Consider the following 26,270-nt stretch of genomic DNA (forward strand, 5'->3'; position numbering starts at 1 on the left):
TTTGTTTGAATTGAAATGATCATTTATTTGTCTCATAAATTACATAAACCAAACGTTGAATAATAAGAAATACCCGGCAAAATAAATAACAAAAATTTTCCAACATGGAAATGAAATATACTAAAACCTAAGTCTTATTGGATGGCTTCATGCACAAAACTATCGAATAGACTCTCGATAGAGAAAGATAAAAAAAAAATTGTAGGTTAAGTTTTTGAGACAAAGGCGTCCAAAAACGCTCCAAATCAGAAAATACTTCATTTTCAGCGTGGGATATTTTGCTGCCTGGTCATAGTATCCGTATGAATTGGGTATCATACGACAGTCCAATCATCGTGCCACCCAACGATATTTTGCTGCCTGGTTATAGTATCCGTATGAATTGGGTATCATACGACAGTCCAATCATCGTGCCACCCAACGATACATTAATTCTTTTAATCCGTTGAAAATGGACGGAAAAATCGCGTTTTTCCCCAAACACCCATTTTTTTGCGTTTTTTCAAAATATCGGACATTATTTCGACTACTTCCGGTTTACGGATCGTTGTTGAAATTGCTTTATCCAACGGTCTGACAATATGACTTTACGATCCAGGAGTTTCAGAAACATCGATTTGGGCTTTCAAAAAAATATAAGCGTTGGAAAATGGGCAGAAAATTCGAAAAAAATCGAAAAATAAAGGGCGATAACTGTGAATGAAACTTCTATTGCTGGAATCGGATTGACTTCAGGTATTCAAACATGTAGGTCAAACTTGACAATTTGGAAAAATAACAAAAATAACTTTTTTTAAATTTTCGGACGTAAAATGACAGCGACGAAGTTTTGAAATTTCGGAATATTCAACAGCTATCTTCCAGGAAAAGTCACAAGGTTTTCGAAAAAGTCATTGGTTTTAAAATTGGTGAAGAATTGAGGAAACTATGGCCGATTTTTTATTTTGGCCATTTCTGCCACTCCGAGTCTTTACAGGAGTTGAAAAAATAGTTTATTGAGTAGCCACCACATGGTTTCCCGGGCGAAAATTAGGTTTCAGATCGGTATCTGTGACAGGCACTGAGAAATAAGCTCCCGTGGTAAATAATAATAATAATTTTAGTAATCACAATAGGCTTTCAGACGAAACCCTAATAATAAGAAGGATAATCTTAACAAAAACAATAGTGTTTCACTTTCGAGTGGTATTTGGCTCACCCATATTTTACATATCTGTATACCGGAAAGGTTTAGATAATAGCGTAAACAAGTTGGGGCTCGTCATATACATATACACATATATACGTAGCAAAGTGAATATCAATCGCACTAGCTATAAAACCAATGCCAACGCATCCCGATTAGCAGGTTTTGAAACATCCCTGAATTCTTCCCTCCCCCCCTCCCTAAAAAAAAAATATCTATTTAAAACTCAGATCATACACATGGCATGAATTGTGGGTCATGAAGTCTCACATTAATATATTTGAAGAATTCAGCATTTTTATTGGCTGATGGCTAAAATATGTGCTATAAATTTACTATTCAGCCGTTGAACACTTAAAAGATTTTAATTAAAAAGGGTTTACAAGAAATGTCAATAGAACGACAGACGATAATTTACGGACGCACGTGATGACAGGCTTTTAACAACATCGGTATATTTAACGATTCTGGAAGTCTATTATTCATGGTGTTAAATATAACGCATGGTTATGTCATCGTTAAAATGGTCCATATTTAACCCACCTAGCAGGGCATCGTTAAGTGATTAACCTGTTGTTAAATCAGTCTAAGTGGTTGCCAGACAAGTTCTCATGGTCATGCTTCCCACTTTAAACATTAAAAAGTGTGCTATGAGGGAAATTTTGCCCGGACAGCAGCGCTACGGCCTACTCATATCGAATTCTAACTTCCAAGGGATCTTTTACGTGCATGTCAATATGTACACAGGACCTTACCAGGTACTCCGTCCTGCATGCCAGGATATCCTGGTGAACTTTCTCAGCCATCTCCGGGCGCGAACCCGCGACCTCCTGGCTAGCAAGCCAGCGTCTTACTGTGCCACTGTGGCTCCCGAAAAAAAAGAGAGAAAAAAAAGAATGTATACAGGGGTTTTTTGTTCAAAAGATTCATTCTGCGTTAACAGCTTGATTCATGCATATCCCTGAAATTCTGCAAATGTCAATCACACTATTTTCAAACTTCATATTTTATCCAAACACATCACTGAAATACATAACACAGTAGAAAATCAGTCACAATTTAATTAAAACCATTTGGAAGTAAGCTTCTTCTAATTAGGCACAGTCTATAGACAATTTTCGGAAGGCGATTATGGCAGCTGAAACACGCCAAACAGGCCAAAATTGACACTTCATTATCAATGTTTAGGCCTACATTCATTGACATCACGTATCAACCGCTAGCATCTGAGGCATCCATAATTTTACAGGTTTTTTTGGTGGATGTAAGCCTCGAATCACATTTGTCTGAACGGTAACTAATAAAAAATAGTGGCAAAGGCCTGCAAATAAGACTTTAAAAAGCTCAAAAACAACTTACCACATTTTACAAGACGATGTGCTGATTTTTATTAAGTAGTAGTGTTTGGTGTCAATATATATGTTTTCGGGGTCGCAGATTCCATTCCAATTTTGGCGGGAAAATGAGAAGATGTGCAGATTTTGATTAAGTAATAGTGTTTGGTGTCAATATATCTGTTTACGGGGACGCAAAATCCATTTCTGACATTTACAACCTTGTAAAATGATCACATGTTCACATATTTAGCATATTTCTAAGATGGCGGCCATTTTAAGCGGGAAAATGAGACGATGTGCAGATTTTGATTAAGTAGTAGTGTTTGGTGGCAAGTTATATGTTTTCAGTGGCGCAGAATCCATTTCTGACATTTACAACCTTGTAAAATGAGCATATTTAGCATATTTCCAATATTGCTGCAACTTGTGGCGGGAAAATCGGACGTTGTGCTAGTTTCGATTAAGTAGTTGTCTTTGGTGTCAATATATATGTTTTCGGGGGCGCAAATTCGATTTCTGCCATATACATCTGCATAAAATGATCGTATGTTCACCAATTTAGCATATCTCCAAGATTGCGGAACGTTTTCTAAACACATTATTGTCATTTATTTACTTGTTGTTATTTACATCTAAGTCCAATTCTGCTCCGTAGGCTATCAGCTTGTAGCACATTCCTGAAAGCCGGTACCGTAACTAGGTCTCCTGGCAAGAAGGCAAAGAGAGCGTAACGGCAGCGTTGGGCTTGCGCCAATAAACGTGGCAAGAAATTGACACGCACCCATCATGCTTCTACAACGACCAACCAAGCGCTTGCTACACCTAGCGCGCTCCAGTTAAGATCTTAATACCCGCATGGCCAAGCTCTAGCTACGCGCAACGTGTTCCCTTCATGATCTCGTCGTTAGCAGACAGATCGGGGTACGTTCTCACCACACTCCCGTGACGTGCCTACCAGGCGTAGGACGCTCTCTCGCCACACCCATAATGACTTCATTAACTTTCAAAGCAGAGAACAATCAAAAGTCAAGCAATCAATAACAATTTTTAGTTTTCTTGATGTTTACTCTTGGGACGCTAAGTTGGAGCTGACGGACGATGTTCAGTATCTTCCCTATATATACATAAAGGTCGTAACAGCGTAGCAAGCATGTGACTATAGGAGCTTCGTTCCAGCCTGGCGGCAACTTGGTTCCGAGTGGTGGGGACGTGGCTGTAAATGAAATACTTGCTAATACCCCCATCAGACTGGGGTGGCGTCCTTACTGCGACGGAAAATTGTTGCAGAGCGCGTCATGATCGCCATAAGCGCGGTAAATGCGTGGTGGAAACGCCAGATAACGTGCTGTGGTCTCCATGGTTGCGAATGATCGCCGAGTCACAGCGTTTGTTTTACGCATGTTCAAAACAAACGCCAAGGCTCTGCGATCTAACCTGGAAAATTCTAATGCCCCGTCAGACCGGGGTGGCGTCCTTACTGCTCTGCAGCGACCGTGCGGCGACCAGAAAATGCACAAGGTCGCCGGCAAACGTGAACACAGCGTGCGAAAATGTCCCAAAATATTACAAACTTGAAAAATCGCGTTTTCACATCTTTCCAGGATAGATCGCAGAACCTTGGCGTTTGTTTTGAACATGCTAACAACAAACGCCGTGACTCGGCGATCATTTGCGACCATCGAGACCACAGCGCGATATCTGGGGTTTCCACCATGCTTTTACCACGCTTATGGCGAACTGTGGAACGAACTTGTGGTCGGCTACTTTGACATCACTGCCACCAGTTATTTCAATAGTGATGGCAGAGACGTCATAAATGACGGATAACGTTGTCATTTAAGTGGTGATATAGTTTGTTTTTCCAACGCAACTGCATTCCTCTCAATGACTTCTTTTACACGCAGCTTGGGGTCAGTTGATATATAATCTATGCCACGAAGATTTCTTATAGCAGGTATTACTATTTCATTTGCAGTCCTTGTTTTTATTTCTTTGTATACTGCTTTATATTTAATATCATACATTTCTGTTCTATTTTTAATTTATAAATTTATTATTAATTTATTAATTCTCACATTTTTAACCACCGTTAATTTTGTATCTATAACTGACAGACAACATAAACTAAAAGTCTCGATCGCGCCACCAAGTCTTAGAATCAGATTTGAGTCCAACTACTACAAAGCGATCGACCAAGTAAATGTGCTATTTTCCTGGTTAATCGATATTAGTGGTCAACTTGGATGACGAATTTACATTGTTGGATAATATACGTAATGGGTAAAACACACCCGTGCTTCCAGGAACATGCTACAAGCTTATACATATTCGATCTATATGAAATTGATACGCATCATTTAGATTGGTGAAACGAAAAAGCCTATTGAATTTCAGCAATTTCCGTTAATTAGGCCGTGAGTTATGGCCCTTGTTTCACTTTGTTGTACCTAGTGAATGCTCTAACGACAAAAGTTAGATCTATATGAAATTTATATGTATCGTATAAATTAGTAAAATGAACAAGCCTATTGAGTTTCAGCAATTTCCGTTAATTACATCTAGAGTTATGACCCTTGTTTCACTCTGTTGAATATTCTGAACGCTCGAACGACAAGGGTTATCACCCAATCTGTATGAAATTTATATGCATCATTTAAATTAGTGAAATGAAGAAGCCTATTGAATTTCAGCAATTTCCGTCAATTACTTCTAGAGTTATGGCCCTTGTTTTACTTTGTTGAACCTTGAGAACGTTCGAACAACAAAAGTTATCATCCGATATGTATGAAATTTATAAGCATTATTTGAATTAGTAAATCGAAAAGGTCTGTTGAATTTCAACAATTTCTGTAGATTACTTCCTGAGTTACGGCCCTTATTTTAGTTTTTAGAACCTTGTGATTGTTGTGAACCCTCAAACGACGAAAATTATAATGTCATCTGTATGAAATTGTCTATTAAATGACTCTAATTACTAACAAAGGAATAAATATGCGACAGCCCTTGTTGACCGCACGGACGATTTAGCTGCTGTAACCGTTAAAAATGGAATCTGTGCCCCTGAAAACATATGTATTGACACCAAACACCACTACTTAATCAAAATCCCCACATCGTCCGATTTTCCCGCCAAAAATGATCGCCATTTTGGAAATATCTTCATGATATGATGGAAAACGATTTAGATGGCTAGAAAATAAATTATGGTACGCCGAAAATCTAGTATTTTCCGTTTTGGAGCATTCTGAGACGCCATTTTCTCGAAAACGAAATCTACGATTTTTCTGAAACTTTTTTTACTCAGAGTCCTATCGGTGTACTATAGCGTGAGTCCAAAAATAAAAGCATTGAAATAATATAAGTGGTCAAAAAAGAGCCTCAATCTTGGAAAAAAGTTGAAAAATCCTTAAATTACTGAAGATGCTCTTCTATTTTTCTTTCTTTGGAAAACAGCTGAATGGATTTTTCTGAAACTTCTTGTACAGAAGGTTCGGTAACCAAACAACTTGTTAAAACTATCCCGACAATGATCCAAAAACCGGAAGTAGTCGAAAAAAATATCCGATATATTGAGAAAATAAACCCATAAAAAGTAAAAAAAAATGGTGATCTTGCGAAAAAAGTTATTACTACGTAAGATTTCACCGAATCAAAACAACTAAAGTGTCATTGGAGAGCCCGAACAATGGACAATCGTATGACATCTATGTCACCATCTTTGAAATATCTTCATGAAGTGATGGGAAAACATCTGAAATATAGTCACGACCCTTGCCAGTATTAATACATTGCCAAATCACAGCTGATATGTCGATAACATTATAAATAAGGTGTAAATAAAAAAGTAAGTTGGAATATTATCGCAAAATGGCTACCCTCAAAAAAATGGCCTCCCATACCGTGAAGACCTTCTCAGAAAAATGTCAACATTGGTGTTTTGACATTAAACATCAAAACCTTCAAAATAAAGCTTATTCCGCGATTTCTACCCGAAAAGCCGACGGATGGGAATTATGTAACAAACCGATTCGGACTACCAAAGCGAAACTCATCCAAGACCTTTTGATCCCCAACACATAGTTTAATTTTCATCTTCTTTGATTGGCATTTAGCAATTTAGTAATTTTGATCTCACGAATCGGACAAAAATTGTCGACTCTGGGAGGTCCACAAACTTCATTCATATTTCAAATCTTGCGTGAAGGGCATTTGACTTAACTCCAGAGCGGAAGGGCCGATGAGCACCAAACTTGAACTCACACAAGAACTAGTGATACTTAAACACTCGTTTTAAGTATCATCCAAATCGGATAAAACTTGTTACAACCTCGGTATTACATACTTTTACACTATTTGCGTAAAGGCGAGCGGCCATTTGACGAAAAATTTCGGTCCGATTTTCTAGGAACACTCTGATATATTGAACGATTTTGAAATTAAGATCAACATTGCTACCACAAGCTAAACATGTAATTTTTCGTAAAATCAGGGTCCATTATCCAGACAGTTATCCATTATCCAGACATTATCCAGACAGATAAGCGCAAATCGGAAATAAAATTGTGACCTCTAGATGGTCCACGACAGGGCGTCCTTCAGTTGCACGGATTTCCGTACTCTAGTCCAACTATCTGCATGCTAATGACATTTAGTTCAACCTCTGGCCGTGTACCATGCGATAGAGCACGGTCGAAAGGGCTGAAAAGACTGACACGTGTGGAGATTTGTCTGAAAAATTTCATAAATTGAAAATTGTCAATGCGTCATTCACACCATGGACCGTATTGCAGGGTTCATGGTTACACCCGGAAGTTAGAGAATATATATAAGCCCACGACAAAAAACTTTGTGAAATGATCCATGTTACCAGTTAAGAAAATGTTTTAAAAGCATTTCTTCATCCCCATCGTCAAAATATAGTTTTAAATATGAGTAAATGGTAGAAAATATAGCAGCCGAAACAACTGACATGGGCGCCGTCATATTGAATAGCCAATGGTCCGGACCATTTGAGTTCGGGTGCTGGTTCACACTGTAGTCGCAACCACAGTTTACATCCGAAGGTCGCCCGGTGTATTATATGCTTTTACACTATTTCCGTAAAGGGGGGCAGCCATTTGATCTGTGAATTTGAACTCAGTAATGGTGTTACTGTGGTATATTTGAACGGTTTTTACAATCAAAAAAAATTGTGTCCTCCAGAGGGCCTACAAGCTAAGAGTGTGATTTTTCGTACAATCAGGGGCCATAATCCAAGAAGTTACGGTCCAATATGCGCCAATATCGACAGGAACAGAGACGTTTAGGTTATAAACATACATTGTAAGTTTCATCAAAATCGGATGAAAAATTGTGACCTCTAGAGTGGCCACAACCTTGGTATTATTATGCATATATTTGTCCAGTTCAGGATCCCAGGAAATCACCTATCATAAAAATATGATATACAAAAACCACAAAATTAATATGCAATTTGTTGAGAAAATTGAAGAAAATGTGAAAAGAAATGTGCATTTGTCGTGAGAATCTTGGGTTTCCTCGGGTGATTTCATAATCAACGCAATTATAAGTAACAATTTTTTTTTGGTATTATTTACAGCTGGCGAATGTCTAATATGGAGTAAGTGGCGTGTGTTATCAAATGGATGTCTAACACGAATAGCCAAAGGCTTGAAATGGCACACTTATACATAATTAACTGTTAGAAAACCCACTATCAAAGCACTAATTGCAATTTCTAATAATCCTTCTACTGTTGTTTTTCACTGCAAAAATCTTTGTTAACCACAAAAGTGCAACAAACAGTGATAGCTATGTTCAATTTTTTTGGGGACTGAAAATGATTCAACGATAAATGCATAATTTCTATCACACTTCACTTTATATTGGAAAGATTGTGTCAGATTTCTTGATGTGTTTGACCACAAAAATCTGCTTGCAGTTTAAGGTGCGTTATATAGATAAATTTGATAAAAATTGTTCAACAATGCGTTTCAAATTATGTTATTAGTGTTAGACATGCATTTGAATAGATGTAATTTGTATTAATTAGGAGAGTCATTGTTTTTATTATTATTAGAAAAATAACTTTGTTTCGATTACTGTGATTACATACTAAACGTTTTTGTTTGATATGCATACCTGTAACTATTATTTTGTGTTAATTTATTTTTAACAATCATTTACAAATATATTCACTTTTATCTAAAACATATAAAAGTTAAAAGAACGTTGTGGGTCTTTTTTCACAAAACATTTTGCTGTTGAATAATTTATACACTTTATGTTCTTTTCTTTTTCAATACACATGTATTCACTTTTTACCTCGTCGTAATTTGGAGCCTGTTTGTTGTTGGAAATAATAACTTTAAGATATCTCAAGATTGGTTGACCATAGCTGTTCGCCTTTTAGATATCATCTGGAACTATTTGCTCTCAAGGAAAATTAACAATGTTCAATCGCTTGTTAATGTATTTTTTATAAGTATCCATTTATACAGCCAAATTATACATGCAATTAGATTGATGGTTGGCGTGTTAAAAGTCTATATTTCTGATTCTTTAGAGGTGTATTTAATGGTTCGGAAAATACAACGTGTTATTGTTAAACTAGCGGATGGCCCGGCTCTGCACGGGTTGGAAGTAGTATAACTACAAAACCAGAATCGGTAGTCCAGCACCACCTAGTCCATGTTACTCCCCGGTCCGAGCTACCCTTATACACCAAATTTCAGTCTCGGGACAGCTCTAGTGTAGCCACCAACCCTGAATAGACAGACAAACGACAGTCACAAATATTAGAATAGATATAGAAATATCAGATGCAGTTTGATATTGTTAAGATTTTGTGTATGCTAACAAAACATTTTGTATTAATTTGTATTATAATATATATATTCTATATTATATATATTTCATCTTTCAGATACCTGTTTGTTATTGTGAGTTATTTAATAGGTGTATTTATATTTGCTACTATCGTGGGTAAGTAACATAGTTAGTGAACTAAACCTTGTTATATTCCTAATATAATGAAATACTTTAAACTAAGTATTGCACGTACTGCTAATTAACGAGTCCGGAAACCGCTGCTCAGTGTTGCCGGATTAGTCCTTTAAATTTACAATGTCTTCTAATTGCAAGTTTTTGATGTATAGTTGTATGTGCGACGTACGAATGAAACGAAAGACTGCGAAGATCATACCCGAAAAGGAAACGTCGTGTGGATTTCCTATGGGACATAAATAAACATATTTTCGATTTATTTACCAATGTACAGCTCAAATGCACAAGTACTTTGAAACCCTAACCTCCTAAATGTATTTTATTATTACAAATGAATTGTATCTGTGTATAAGCCAGTGTTGTAATAAGACTAGGGGTACCTTTTGCTTTCTAGTACACCGAAGCCATTTGATAGAAGCTCGAGACACTGGCCCCGAGTGGGGTCACTTGTCATGTTGCTTCATATCAAAATACTACTCCAATAATATCTCCATGTTTTAATATTAACGAAACGTGCACTCTGCAATCTCAGTACAAACAATGGAACAAATTAAGTTCAGATACTAAAAATATTCAACATCTTTAAGTACTTTCAATTTGAAACTTGACATTAATTTTTACGTCACGTTGTAAAAGTATATAATATATAGTGTAAAATCTTCGCCAGTAATTAAACAGGTAATAAATCATATCAATTCTTACTTTTCCGTTTATTTTAGGGCACCCATTTTTAAGTATTTCTATACACTAATTATCTATATTTGAAACATATTTAAATAAACAAGTATTTTGTCGATAAACGTACTTTTCCATTTATTAATCAATGCTTACGTAGATTTAGAAATATCGATTAAAGTAATACTCGATTCTATTAATCGTACTTATCCGATATAACATGATATAACACTAAATCTTAAGTTAAAATAAAAATATATATAAAGTTTAGCATTCAAATTATACAGTAGAGAGCTCACCTTGAAATATATAAGAGAAATCCAATATTGTCGTTTCTTAGTAATTTATTAAGTGAAGATAATTGTGAATTTGAGCTAAGTGGGTCGGGTGTTCAATCCATGCATTGGCCGAGAAAGTTTATCCAGATTTTCCGGCCTGCCCTCCCCCCCCCCCCTTCCCTTTTCGTTCGGATGGTACGAAAAACCGAATCCCATGCAAATATTGAAGTGCACGTAAAAGATCCCTTAACAGTTGGAATTCGATATAAGAGTAGATCGTAGTGCCGGTATCCGGGCAAAATTTCTCTCATAGCACAATGTATGGCGTATGCCCGTCTTCATTAGCCCAGTTCGGAGCAGAACAGTAGGACGTTAAACCCCATTTCATTTCATTTCTTATAACATGGGTAATAATCTGTTGACACCCATCAGCGTAGGTTGATTTATGCTTATTAGGGGATTATTCATTCGCCGTCTTTAATAAACATATAAACATTCTTTAAAATACATAAAAATTAAATATCTAAAATAAAATATTTGTGCATATTTCTTCAATATGTACTGTTACAATGCACCTCCTTCATGAAAAAAAAATTCTCCGACAATTCAAATTATAAAAATGTGGCTGAATACCAAAATCACATTAACCGTAATTTAAAATTGTATATAGATATACCTATATACACAAAATACAAAAAGATATTTATCGGAATACAAAATAGGAAATGGTTTGAGCTAATTACAAAATCAGAAAATGAACGAGGGGCCTCGTATTTAGGGATAATTTTGTGGTAATATAACCGATGTGTAACTATGCTCAAGCAACAGATAGGTCGTAAATGAATGAGCTTGAATTTGATTTGGTTTATATGCCTGATACAAGCAAAGTTGAACTTTGTCTTGGTCTAATAATATCGCCCGTAATTTTATTGGTGATTTTTAAATTTGGCATATCAAGTGTAAGGGTAGGGAACATTGAAAAATTAAGGTAACCAGCGGCTGCCAGACAGGATACGCCCACATTTTCGAGAGATGGATAGAGAACAAGCTAAATAGAACGTGATTTTTCCTACAATCAAGGGCCATAATTCAGGAAATTACAATTCGATATGCGGAAATATCGAAAGGAACCAAGATCTTTGTGTTATAAACTTACATTTCAACTTACAATTCGAACTCAGCCTTCCTTATGGTGCAACGGTGATATAATAATAGTTTTTTTTAAATCAGATAAAAATTATGACCTCTATAGGGTTCACAAGCTAAAAACGCGAATTTTCGTACAATCAGGGGCCATAATTAAGGAAATTAAGGTCCGAGTATCGAAAGGAACCGAGATCTTTGGGTTATTAACTTACATTTCAAGTTTAAACAAAATCGGATAAAAATTGTGACCTTTATAGTGTCCACAACCTTGATATACCATATTTTTACGCTATTTGAGAACGAACGGCGGCCATTTTGTCTGTCAATTTTGGGCCGATTTTCACGAAATTCGAACTCAGTCGTCCTTATGGTGTAACGGTGATATAATAATACGTTTTTGAAATCGGATAAAAATTATGACCCCTATAGGGTCCACAAGCTAAAAACGTGATTTTTCGTACAATCAGGGGCCATAATTCAGGAAGTTACGTTCCGATATGCGCGAATATCGAAAGGAACCGAGATCTTTGGGTTATAAACTTATATTTCAAATTTCAACAAAATCGGATACAAATTGTGACCTCTATAGGGTCCACAACCTTGATATACCATATTTTTACGCTATTAGAGAACGAACGGCGGCCATTTTGTCTGTCAGTTTGGGGCCGGTGTTTACGAAATTCGAACTCACCTTGCCTTAGGGTTCAACGGTGATATAATAATACGGTTTTTTAAATCGGATAAAAATTATGACCTCTATAGGGTCCATAAGCTAAAAACGCGATTTTTCGTACAACCAGGGCCCATAACTCAGGAAGTTACGTTCCGATATGCGCGAATATCAATAAGAACCGAGATCTTTGGGTTATAAGCATACATTTCAAGTTTCAACCAAATCGGATAAAAATTATGACCTCTACAGTGTTCACAAGCTAAAAAAGTGATTTTTAGTACAGTCAGGGGCCATAATCCATGAAGTTACTGTCCGAAACATGCCAATATCGAAAGCAACCGAGATCTTAGGGTGATAAACCTATATTGCAAGTTTCATTGAAATCGGATAAAAATTGTGACCTGTAGACTGTTCACAAACAATTGTGGACGGGCGGACAGGGGCGACGACAATATACGTCCACATGTGGACGTATAAAAATTAAATATCTGAAATAAAATATTTGTGCATATTTCTTCAATATGCACTATTACCATATTTCTGACAATCCCACCTGCAAATGTGGTCATTTGAAAATGATGAACACTTTCTCTTGAATTATAAATAGTTGAATTATGAATTACTTCCACGTTGTGTATGTGGCCCGTGACACTAGGGTGACACTCATCTATTCATGACGTTCACGTTGTGCATATGATCAATTAACTCTGGAACACTTTTTACGTTAACTATGTTTTATACCTTTATAATATCCATAATAAAACGGATGTATTCAGAAAACTACACACACAGATATGACATTAAATATAAGCTAAACATAAGTTCTTTATATACGCCCCTTCGCAATGCGTTAAATAAGCACCGTTGCTTAATTAACGTCGTTCTCTAGCATGTATTAAAGACAAAACAAGACAAATACTTTCAGAATGACATTTCAAAATTGTCATTCCATGTTGCGAACAATTTTTAAATAATCACTAATAATAGTTACTAAAAACTTCTAGTTGTCCATTAAATAATTCACGTCATACTTCTACAATAATATCATTACACTGATATGCATGCTGCAATAACATAAATACACTGATTCACGTTATAACACAATAAATAGCACTGTTTCAAAGTCAATGTAATTTCACTGTCATATTGTTCGTTTTCTTCCACTTTAACCTAAACACAGAAAAAATATAACTAAAATGTTCCTAAATTCTTACATGTCCTAATTTCAAAATATTATTACGCTACACATACTGTTGTTAAAGTTAAGTTTCACATTAACTTCGCCAATTCATCCTCTTGGATTTCCAATGGTCTGTTTCCGCTACCATCGTCTTCTTCTTCTAAGTAAGGTAGAAGTCCCGGCTTTAAGAATTTTCAATCAGCACTTCTTTTGACGACTTGTGTTGGGATAAATTCATTCATCTTCAAATCAAACATGTCATTGTCATCTGACCAAAAACTAAGTAGTCCTAATTTAAAACTTTATTTCAATGTTAGCCTAACATTATTATTAACTCTTACTCTTAATTAAAATTAAAACTTCATTCAATTATTAATAAACTTTGATGCGTCTCTTTAATCATCAGAATTCTAAAACAGTATTAAATTACCTCTTGACCTCTTGACCTTAACTCAGTAATCTACCTTTTTATGATTTCCTTTATTTTTATAATTCCGTCAAAACAATTACATAGTTACTTTAACAACATACCATCAGTAATTTAACGTTTTGACCTAGTCTCATTAATATACCTATTTTTTCTCACTGTTACATTGCCACTATCCGAAAGCCATCCTGTTTTATTTAAAACTATATCCACGGCGTGTGGTGTGCACCCCACTCAACCCACATATAGCTTCGGTACAGTCATTAATAACTTAAACACTCATTACATTACTAACATTTTACCTATTAGTATTACCTGGTAACAGTGAACAGTTTTATACCTCATTAGTACTCATTAGCAAATCGTCTACAACAACCAGATTCTGTACTGGCAGTCCTTTTCCTCTCGTTAAGACTACACCCGTCTTAACGTTGAAGAATACACAGCTTTTGTATACCCTCTAAGCTTATATAGAAACAATCGGGCTGTGTATTTGGCGACCTTCATTAATCAATTCTTGACAGGTACGCTCATTTTCAACATCAGTGGTACCGCGTGTTTCTAAATAACATAGATACCTCATCTTAACATTTTAAATGTTTTTCCGTGAATTCATTTCTTTCCGAATACAAACCACACCGCATTTTATTTAATTACCAAAAGGAGTCTTGAAATAAATTTGATCAATATTTATCTCGAGACCAAATTGTATTATACAATTGTAAGTTATTATATTTCTTACTTTCAACACATATAACTTATTGACTAATAAGTTCGTGACTCCTTCTTTGACAATAAGTATGCTTTATGTATACATTACGCATGGCATGTCCGAGAATTCAAAATTTATTCGACAGTTAACCGCACATTCGAATCCAAATTTAAATTTCCCTTTTTCCCATGGTATGATTTCCCGCTTTCATTTCTCCTTTATACAATTTTTTACCAAACAGTACATAAGCTACTCGCTATATATTGCAGGACACCGTGTTTCCTTTAAAACCTTCATTAGAACCAGTTCTAAATTTCCTTGGGCATTTTTGTTTACCCTAAAACCTAAACGCTACTCGCGATTAACAGGTTTATACTTTAACACAAATACATATACAGGTACATTACATTCATGTAGAAACAAAAATCAAGACTTCAAACTCCCTATAGACTTTTCAATATATGTAGTTACGATCTATGCCCGAAGAAGAACAATTCTTATGGAGTTTTGTGTCAACCGCGCAAAATCTCTATTTCCGAACTTCCTTCCTACTTAGACCGGAGACATCATTAATTCTTTATTTTATTCCCTATCCCGTTTCCTTATTATTTCTTAATAAAATATTTTTGCAATCTACCCCTTAGACCCACTTTAAATCCAGTTTAACAATTTTAAAATACCTAGCTAGTCATATTACATAGTTTAATTATAACCATGTCCCCAAAAACTTAATAATAAATATATTTTATTATTATTCAGTTGAATTTTAAACACCTATCTTATTTAATTGTATTCTTATATTAAGTGGTCTGGTTAAACAACATTACATGTTGAATTTTCTGAAAAAATTGCATTTACCCATTTGCTGAAGATTTCACCAACTCTTTCTTCCTCGGGTTTTGGAATCTGTGTTATGGCTCCAAAATAAAATATGTAGCACTATGCAGTGCGATGAGTCGCAGGTTAGATGTGACTATCCCCCCAAACCCCACATCCAACGTGTGACGCATACCCTCTTCTCTGCTACATATTTTCAGGATCGATATCCTTACATCAACGGCACCAAATAAAAATACCTGTAACACTATCCTGTGTAGCGGTACCAAAAAAGACCAAACTGTGACACCGTGGACACCACGGTGTCGTTAAATAGTTGAATTATGAATTACTTCCACGTTGTGTATGCGGCCCGTGACACTAGGGTGACACTCATCTATTCAGGACGTTCACGTTGTGCATATGATCAATTAACTCTGGAACACTTTTTACGTTAACTATGTTTTTATACCTTTATAATATCCACAATAAAACGGTTATATTAAAAAAACTACACACACAGCTATGACATTAAATATAAGCTAAATATAAGTTCTCTATCTCCAGCTTGTGTTTACCAACATAGATTACCATTAACATCATTCCTTCTACCTCTCGACCCCACCATTTCGTAGGACAAAATAATTGACGGTACCCAACAACATCATGTGGCTGTCCTACGAGTTAACGGGGTGGTCTAATCCAAGTGGTGTCTAGATGATGTCCGAATTATGTCTGTTTCCCAGCCTCTCAGCCGAGGAGGCTGTGGGTATGATGTTCCCCCTGGGAACTTCAAATGATATCTATTTTCCAGGCTCTCAATAATGTCTAAAGAAACTTAAACCGCGCACGTTCTTTATAAAGAGGTTACGTGCATGAGTCATGTATTGAGCCCCGGGAAATTGACCAGGTACTTCATTTATCGGATAGGTCAGCTGCACAGACGCTACCCTGGATTTCAACACAGTGTACTTATATGGGCACCTAGGAAGGCGGCTAACCACTTTTCTAACGCATGGGTTTACCACATTTGGATTATCAGACTATGTTGTCATTGTCCGAATTTAAACTACCAGACTTTTCCTTGTTAACCTAGTTCTCGTTGTCACTGGTACTAACTAACGACTTCAATACATTAACCAGAACATATTTACAGAACTTGGGTAACCTCTACAGATAGGCCCTATAGTATTATAGAATTGCTACTTATATTCATATGCCATATATTAATACAATAAAATATTTCCCTTCTACTCTGCGAAGCACTGCTATCCTACTGAAAGAAATTTAAGACACCGAAATTACTGTAAACTCACCAGAAGGTTCCAGGGCCAACTATAATAGTACAGTTGATTGGGAAATATGTGGTACATTATGTACATTGCTCATTTATAGAAAGTAAATAGATGTGTCTATATGCCAGGGAGAGGAGTTTAATATATGATATGCCTGTTAATCGACCCATATTCATATACAATTCTGAATAAATTATTGTTGTTTTTTTAAAACAAACAACCAATAAAACAATCGCTTTAAAAAGGCATATAGTTCTATGTTTAATACATACACATTCATCACTAACGACGTTTACTTGTACTCTTATGATTAGCTTAAAGGCAAAATAGTACTAACACATATCAATCTTTATTTCTTCGATACCCAATCCTTTTCACATCAAATTGTCTTAAAGCGATTGGCTAACCTTAGCGCTAACGTCATGTACTGGAACCTGGCATGGGTTGTATTGTGTACGCGGCATGGACTTGGTAGTTAGTCAGTTTGATTCGTCTGGGAATATTTTCAACATGATATATTATGAAATCGTGAGGAAAGCAATATTGCACTTTTAAATCCGTGCTAAAATAGAAATTAATCTAGATTGCGTGGTTCATCGAAATATATGCTTCTCATTATGTTATATAAATTGTTCATAATAAAGTGTGGCTGTTTGTAATAGAGAATAAAGATCGACTTACCTATAAATCTATTTTTTTTTAAAATCTTGATTTAAAAGTTGTAACTGTTGAATATAAATTGTGGCTGTTTGTAATAGAAAATGAAGATCGACTTACACGTTCCTATAAATCTAAAGTTTTTAATAATATTTAAAAGTTGTAAACTGTTTAATATTAATCGTGTAACCTGGCCTGAAAATAAAATGTTCGATTAATATGGGTTATAAGAAAGCATATATTCTATGATATATGGGTTAATTACAAATCATATATTGATACCTTTATAATTGTCTATGATTGTTTAGCTTCCTGACAGATGCAGGACCCATCTTTCTAAACAATGCCAATCGGCTTTTTGTGTGAAATTAAGATGGGCTGCCAGGCTTTCTTGTGATCAGTCAAATAGTTGGTAAAATAGTTGATAAAGTGCGCCCATGTGTATGATTAAACAAACGGTGAAAGGGGGTGAGTTCCTAGATTGGTCTGTAGATTGCACGTTATAGTCTCAAACGCAATGGCTTAGTCCCGCAGTGTAGGGTGTAGATTTGTCAAACGATATACAATGAGGTGTCTGAGGTGAATAATGCAGGGGATTATCTGTGGCAACATCGTACTTATATTCTACAAACTGAGACAATCTAGTAGAACAATTATTGTCTTTGTTCAAAAGCAATAAAAAACAGCATGTGTTACAAGCCCTATTGTAATAAATGTAATAATTGTAATAAAATTTCACTTCCTATTGTAATATCCATCCCTTTTGTAATGAATGTAATAATTGTAATAAAATTTCACTTAACCCTATTGTAATAATTGTAATTAATGTATTTTACCATACAATAAAATCGACATCTATTTTTAAAAGTCTATAGACTTTGATCACCATTTCCGCACAAGAGTACTGGTATGTGTGTATTCTGTATAGATTATTATGAAACAACACCATCGATAACATGTTTTAAAGCAGTTTGGATCGTCTGGGGAGTTTGGTATAGCAGATAAATTAATAATCCTACTGATATCATTTTTCAGGGAACATACTTCACGGTTATTGAAATATCATTCATTACAATATTTAATTATTCTCTAAACGGCTGTTGTAGACCGAATTTCTCGGGTTGAAATTCGTCATCTTTGCTCCCGCTAAATCGGTCTATAAAATCGGACTTTCAATAAACGTGCAATCACATTTGCATAGGTGTGAGTTGGATCCTGCGCAGCTTTCTAAAATTTGGCCAATCAGCGGTCGCGCTTGTGGGGTCGCTGTCAAAAATTCTGGGGTCAAGTGCCAGGTCTTAGCATTTGTAAACAAAGCCATGTGTACGAATTACCTTGCAAATTACTCGCGGTCGGGACGACCAGAGATTGAATGAGCCAAATAAACGCCCCATTCGTGTAAAGAAATAATTGTCAGAGATCCCCAAAAGATATTTTGATTTCTTTGACACAAAATGTGGCATCCAGTCAGGTTTTTTCACCACTCAATAAGTATATTGCACCGGTCGATCTCACTTGAAAAATGCCTTCATATCAAGGGAGATTACACGGATAACATCCAGGCCACTGTTTCTGTAAGTTTAATTCTAATAAAATCATTCATTTTACATAACAACATACCATATCTGGCCCGTTGTCTTAATAATGATAAGGGGATCACGTGGCTAAGTGGGTAAGACGCTGGCTCGCTATCCTGGAGGTCGGGTGTTCGATCCCTGCATTGGCCGAGAAAGTTCATCCAGATTTTCCGGCGTGGTTCCCCCTTGTCAGTGATGCAGGATGAAGGGCCTGACATTTGTGATTAAAAGCTGTCAAATTCCATTCTAAAATATAAAAATGGGTTTTGTCTGCAATTGTGTATGAACCAGGTGGAGACCCCCCCCCCCCCATCAATATGGGGCTCACCTATGACATAGTGTACATGTAATCATCCATAAAAGCACCGAACACACCTTTAATGATCCAATCTTGCTTCTGATTAATAAATTGCAGTAATATACATATTCTCGTTTATTGAAACAATTATAACAGGCACTGTACATGTAGCCGATCAAATCCAGCACTAATTACCTTCAGTAGATTGCATAAGCCTAAAGTTAGGCTTTTCCAGATATGACTTTGATTTGAAATAATAGAATTTAATGGAGGATTTACACTAAAAATCAGACCTAACACATTTAGTAGTTAGAATAAGGCTATTTTTTTTTCACCGGGCTTATTAAAACAGCAATATACGTCTACATTTCTGCTTTGATTGATATGGTACTTTTTAAAATGAAGAACATGAAATATCAACAAATGGTTTAAACAGTATTTTATTCAGGAGAACATTAGTTTTTACAATTTATCATTTAGGAGAATATTAGTGAATAGGATGCAGTAACAAGCAAAACTGCTTATATAAAACTGTTTCCATAAATATCAACAAATGGTGGGTGTGACACTGCCCCATGGGGTCGGCGCATGCACCAAAACAAAAAGTTGCTGCCCTTGCGATATAAGGAATAAATATGCAAATCTCCAAGATGATCCACTCAGAATTGAAGCCTGTAGACGATAAACACAAAAAAATGAGCATGGCTCTGCCCCAGCGGGGGGGGGGGGGTATATTGAACAATATAAATGCAATATAGGTACAACCCTGTACTGAAATGATTGATATGCTGAATTTGAACAAAATCTGTTAAAAATTGCAACGTATAGAGTATTTAAAGACAAACATTTAACAAAAAAGAGTGTTTGGTACTACACCCCTGGGAGTCGGGACATTCACCAAAATGTAGTTGCTATCCTCACAGTATAAGGAATAAATATGCCAAGTTCCAAGATGATCCATTCAGAATTCTAGCCCGTAGACAAAGACACAAAAATTGGGCGCCACCCCTGGGGGTTGTACGTGGACCAATATAAATAGGTACAACCCTGTGATGGGCCACACTGAATTGGATCCAGATATGTTAATAATTGCAACCTGTAGATTATTTACAAAGTATTATCAAACAGTGGGTGTGGTACCACCCAAGGGGGTGAATCATGCACCAAAATCAATAGTTGCCGCCCTTAGGGTATAAGGAATCTTCCATTAAGATAATCCATTCAGAATTGTGGCCTTCAGACGATAAACACAAAAGAAATGGGCGTGACTCTGCCCCAGGGGCCGAGACATCCACCAAAATTAATAGTTGCTGCTGTTAGGCTATAAGGAATACATGTGCCATGTTTGAAGATGATCCATTCAGAATTGCGGCCAGTATACGATAGACACAAAAATTGGGCGTGGCTCTGCCCTTAGGAGTCGGGAATGCACCAAAACCAATAGTTGCCTTCCTTAGGCTATAAGGAATACTTATACCAAGTTCCAAGACGATCCTTTAAAAATAGTGACCTGTAAGCAAGCGAATTATTTAAATAAAAATTAAATATATGTTAGTCCCAAAATGACCTATTTGGTTCAGTCCAAGTTACTTAATCAGATTAGATGGGTGTGAGTTGCTTAATTAGGGATTATCCAATCAGTTGATTAATAATTAGTTCTCCCCTCTTTCCTTTGAATGTTATTTTCTGGGATGGTTATATTCAATTCTCCCATTCACAATTTTTTCTGGACTTATGGTCTCTATAACCGATGCACCATTATTACATTTATTACTAGTTGGAATAGAAGTAGCCATACCAAAGAGAATTTTTAAGGATTTTTAATTGAAACCATGTTTAAAAAATCATGTTATGAATGAAATGTTATTTTAAGGGAATGATTAATACCTGTACTAATAGTCAGTTGTTATTTTTCTCAAAGGTAAATAATATTTGGTATCAAAGGTGAATAATATTTGGTAAAATATATTATGACACATCCCAGTGTAGTGTAGTTTCGATTGGAATGAATGTAGATGCTGCCTTCTCACTTTCTACTGTCTGTTCCCGGTGACACGACGACATGAAAATTGTTTGCCATTTCTTCAATTTTTAATTAAAACGGCTAAAACTTAGTGACATACCTGGAATTTCCATCCCATTACTGTCTTACACGAGGTAACCAATGTCAGATTAAGCTATATAACCTCTCTCTCTTGAAAAATTGTGGTTTGTTTACATCGCGCAACTGAACATCTGCCATGTTTGACCTAATTATCTGGAATAGTCGATTTGGGCGGGGGCAATGGTTTGGCTTTGAGTCGTTTCGGCCTACTTGGATGTTAATGAAGTTGTTTCGGCCCAGTAGAATATAACTTTCATTTTTATACGCCCCCATTGAAATGTGGTCGTCTATTATAGTCGCCCCGTCCGTCGGTGGGTCCGGCGTCCACAATTGCTTGTGGGCGCTCTAGAGGCTAAAGTTTATTATCCGATTGACTTCAAATTTATATACAGTGTTCAAGGCCATGAGACGAAGAAGTCTATTGATTTTCAACGATTTCCGATAATTACTGCCAAAGTTATGGCCCTTGATCACTTTGAAAAATCTTGTGACGTTCTAGAGGCTAAAGTTATCATCCGATTAACTTCAGATTGATACACAGAGTTTAAGATCTTGAGACGAACGAGTATATTGATTTTCAATGAATTTTTATGATTTGAACAACTAAATCCATGATATTAAAAGTTTCGTCTACTAAACGTTAGCATGGGACAGAACTTTATAAAAACCAAACAAATTCTAATGGTTTTCTGAAAATTACTTCTTGAGTATTAATCAGATTTTAGTGTATTATAAATGTTTCATTACCGAAAAAAGTAAAAATATGTGACAACACTTGTTGACTGCCCGGACGATTTAACTGCTATGGACGTATGTTTCGTTGCCTGGCAACCTATCTTTACCAGATTTAAGACCACAATTGTTTGTCCAACTGACTTGAATATTTAATTGGCCCCGAGGGCTGTAGCGTTTTGATATTGATATAAACTACATACTACATACAAATTTATCCTGAACTGACACGTGATGGAAATTTTGAAAGGAGACTATAGGTGTACACAATAATATCCCGGTCCATAATAATAAGGCGAAAGTAATTGCGGGTTGCATAATTATTCCTTTGCTTAAAACTTTGTCTTCCGGACCCTCGGAAATTTTAACGTTGAATTTAGGCTGAAGTGATGATCAAACTAATTGTATAGTAATCTAATTTCTCATGAAGAGAATAATTATGTCTGGCGCATTTAGAAGGCTAAACATACAGTTTTTGCCCAAATGACGTCATTTCCGGTGAAACTGTACATGTTAAAATGGTTTGACCTAGTCCAAATTGGCATTAGGCATCCAATGATAAAACAAAATTGAATACCGAATGATAATTGACTCTTTCACGGGCTAATAATAACATGAAAAGTGACGGATGCAAAATTGCCTATTTCTCGGCAACTGCGCATATTACAAATTAAATTTCACATACATTTTCTTCCTATGGATTATTGCTACAGGTTCATGGAAGTTGTCAAGAAATATTTTATGATATGAAATTCCTGAATGCATTGTAAATAACTCATTTTTAAACGTTTTTTTTCACCTTTAAATCAAAATGTTGCAAATGCAAAATCGAAATATAAAAAAACAACTAAGCAATACATATTTTGTGGCTTTAGTAGGAGCATTCATCTTGATCTATTAGATTTGTAAACATTAATATTTGCTTTTTAAAACACCTTTAGACACGTCAAAATTCATGTTTTGGGCAAAATTACGTTACTTCCGGTGCCGACAGAATTTTCTATCGGGAGAAGAAAGTTAAGACTTTGCACCGCGGAGCATATGGGCTTTTATTTTACACAAATCAGGCAATATATTTTTAACCCAGAACCCATAAACTGAAGTTTAAATGAGAAAAATCTTAAAAAGTGATCCTGACAAAATTGGTTATTTCTCGGCAAGGGAAGGTGCTAGAAACAATTTTGTGATATCAATGTTATCGTATTGATTAATACTATTTGTCCATAGGAATCAAATATCATAATTTTATACGAATAATGCATATCCCTTACTTCAAACAAGTATTTGTTTTAGAGGCTAAAAATACAGTTTTTGCCAAAATGACGGTACTTCCGGTGATAATGAAAATCTTAAATTACTTGTATGAAACTTTTGTGAAAAACGAATAATAATTGACACTTTTATGGACCAAAAACCTTGAAAAGTGACTTGTTGAAAATCCCATATTTTTCCGCAACTGAACAAGTTAGAAACCAATTTGTGTTATCTATATGATCATGTGGGTTCATTGTATTAGTTGACTGAAATCAAATATCAAAAGTTTTTGCCCAAATGACGGTACTTTCGGTGATATTGAAATCTTAAATTACTTGTATGAAATCGTAAATGGCATTAGGTGTAACAAAGTGAAAATTTTTTGAAAATCAAATAATAATTAACACTTTTATGCACTAAAAACCTTGAAAAGTGACCTGTTGAAAATCGCTTATTTTTCCGCAACTGAACAAGTTAGAAACCGATTTGTGTTATCTATAATATCATCAAATGGGTTCATTCTATTAGAATCAAATTTAAAAATTTTAAACAAATAACAAATACGACTGATATGAATAAATTATTTCTTTCGAAGGCTATAAATTCAGTTTTTGCCCAAACTACGTCATTGCCGGTGGTGACATTTAAAATGCTAAATTGGTTTGATCTAGTCAAAATTGATATTACGCATCAAATGGTGTCACTTCTATGAAAATCCAATAATAATTGACTCTTTTACAGGCAAAATAGCGTAAAAAGGGACTCATGCAAACATGCCTATTTCTCGGTAACTGCTCATATTACAAACTAATTTTAACATACATTTTCTTTGTGTGGATAATAGCTACAAGTATATAAAAGTTACGTAGAAATATTTATAAATCTAAAAAGCCTGAATGGGTTCTAAATATGTCAATTTTACACCTTTTTCACCTCTTAATCGAATTTGCTCGAAAATGAAATCGAAATTAAAAAAAACTGACCTCACAGTTTTTTGCGCCTTTAAAGGGCACACTCTTTTAGTTATATGAATTTTAAAAATAATAATATTTGCTTTCGAAAAGTGGCACCGAACTGTCAAAATTGTAGTTTGTGGTAAAATTAAGCCACTTTCGGTCATGAGAGATAACTCTATCGGTAACCCCCCCCAAAAAATGACAATTGAGACAACGGAGGCTTTGAACTTTGTTTTATACGAATCGAACAATAATTAATTATCTAGGATTGAAAAACTGAATTAGCCAATGGCGGCCAAGGAAAATTACTGAGACAAAACAATTTCACACTTTTGCTCAAGTCTGATGACTCGTTAATTCTGTGTAAAACACGACCCAAAAATATTCATAAATAAAAAAAAATTTGTAAAAATTTAAATTTTCTAAATTTGGCGCCTAATATCTACGAAGATTTGCCGAAAATAAAAAGTAGCATAGTCATGTGCCCTGTCTCCGGCTATGCCAAAATGTATGAAAAGTTAAAATCCAACGATTATTGTTAAAATTACTGCAATATTTTTAAAAACGATAGCTTCGGTGATTTCGGACATTTCGCATTGTCGCAGAACCTTCAAAATAGATTTATCCTCTAAGTCACACCTACTTTACCTAGTAAAACCGAAGAAATCGAAACGATGCGACAAGCAGTTGCTGAGATCTAATCAAAATGGAATTTGAATAATAATAATAATAATAATAAGAATAAGAAGAAGAAGAAGAAGAAAATGGAATTTGAATAATAATAATAATAATAAGAAGAAGAATAATACTCTTAACAAAAACAATAGTTGTTTCACAACAAAAACAATAGTGTTTCACACAACCCTAATAAATTTTGTAATAACAATAGTCTTTCAAACGAAATAAGAAGAATAATAATCTTAACAAAAACAATAGTCCCTCACACAAGCTACGCAGTGTGAAACCCTAATTATTCAAGCGGTTATATTTTCTAAGATTCGCGTTTTTGTCTTTTCAAACTTATTGTAATGCAATACTAAAAACATCTTTGATCCAGTAAACTGTGAAGAATATCAAAATACCGAAAATTATAGAAAACAATAACTGCTATGCAGTCATGACGGGTTTCGCCGGTGCCCGTTATCCTTTAACGGAGTCACTTAACATATTCCCATGAGCATGATACACGTGTAATAAAATTACACGAAATGGCCATTATGATAGCAGGTTGATGTATGAAACCCTTACAAAGTGACCAATGCTTGATCGTATATCTACACAATATTACTTAAAGGAAATTAGTAAACATTATTCTTAAACTGTATAAGATAACACTCTTTAAAAAAAACATGTTTGCTTTAATTAAGGGTTGAAAATATAGTTTTCTTTCAAAATCACTATATATGTGTTGAGCAATACAATGTAAAGGGTACTTTTGGACAATTGCATCAAGTTATAAACTATCTTTTGATATCTATATGGTCGCATTGATTTGTGCTTTTCGATAATGAACAGTCACAGTAGGCATCAAATGTCATGAAAATAGAACAATATTATATTCTTTTGAAAAGTGACTCCCACAAAATTGCCTATTTCTCGCAAATGGCAAAAATTCAGAATGATTCATGGGTTTTCGGTTGATCTTATATACTCTTAAAAAAAGTAGGGGATATTGAAATGCAAATACCTATTCAGGATGTGATATGATAAATAGTCATGGACACTTGACATGCTTTGAGAGTATGTTCACTGATGAAGAACTTATCGCCCCAACAGAACCACTGAGCTGCACATGCGACACGCAATAGCGCCATACACATGGGGTAGGGTTGGGGGTTCATTGTCAAATTTGACACTTCAAGAAAGGGTTGATGAAAACTGCCGCGTGCTAGTTTATCTATCCATGTTAGCATTCCTATCGGTTCTTGCATAAGATATACTGTTTAGCGTTTCTTTGCTTAA

At 35.3% G+C, this 26,270-nt stretch overlaps 1 protein-coding gene across 3 annotated transcripts in view; it reads left to right on the forward strand.

Moving 5' to 3' along the window:
• Positions 1-26,270, forward strand: part of LOC126823268 (cyclic nucleotide-gated olfactory channel) — a 186,083-nt gene that overhangs the window by 88,621 nt on the left and 71,192 nt on the right. For 2 of the 3 annotated variants that reach the window (XM_050551991.1, XM_050551990.2), the window contains 2 exons: positions 8,123-8,143; positions 9,449-9,507. In XM_050551991.1, coding sequence (XP_050407948.1) covers positions 8,123-8,143; positions 9,449-9,507 — 80 coding nt within the window. The remainder of the gene's footprint in view (positions 1-8,122; positions 8,144-9,448; positions 9,508-26,270) is intronic. The other variant, XM_050551992.2, reaches the window with a different exon arrangement.

This window comes from Patella vulgata, chromosome 6, assembly GCF_932274485.2.
Source record: "Patella vulgata chromosome 6, xgPatVulg1.2, whole genome shotgun sequence".
Lineage (NCBI taxonomy): Eukaryota > Metazoa > Mollusca > Gastropoda > Patellidae > Patella > Patella vulgata.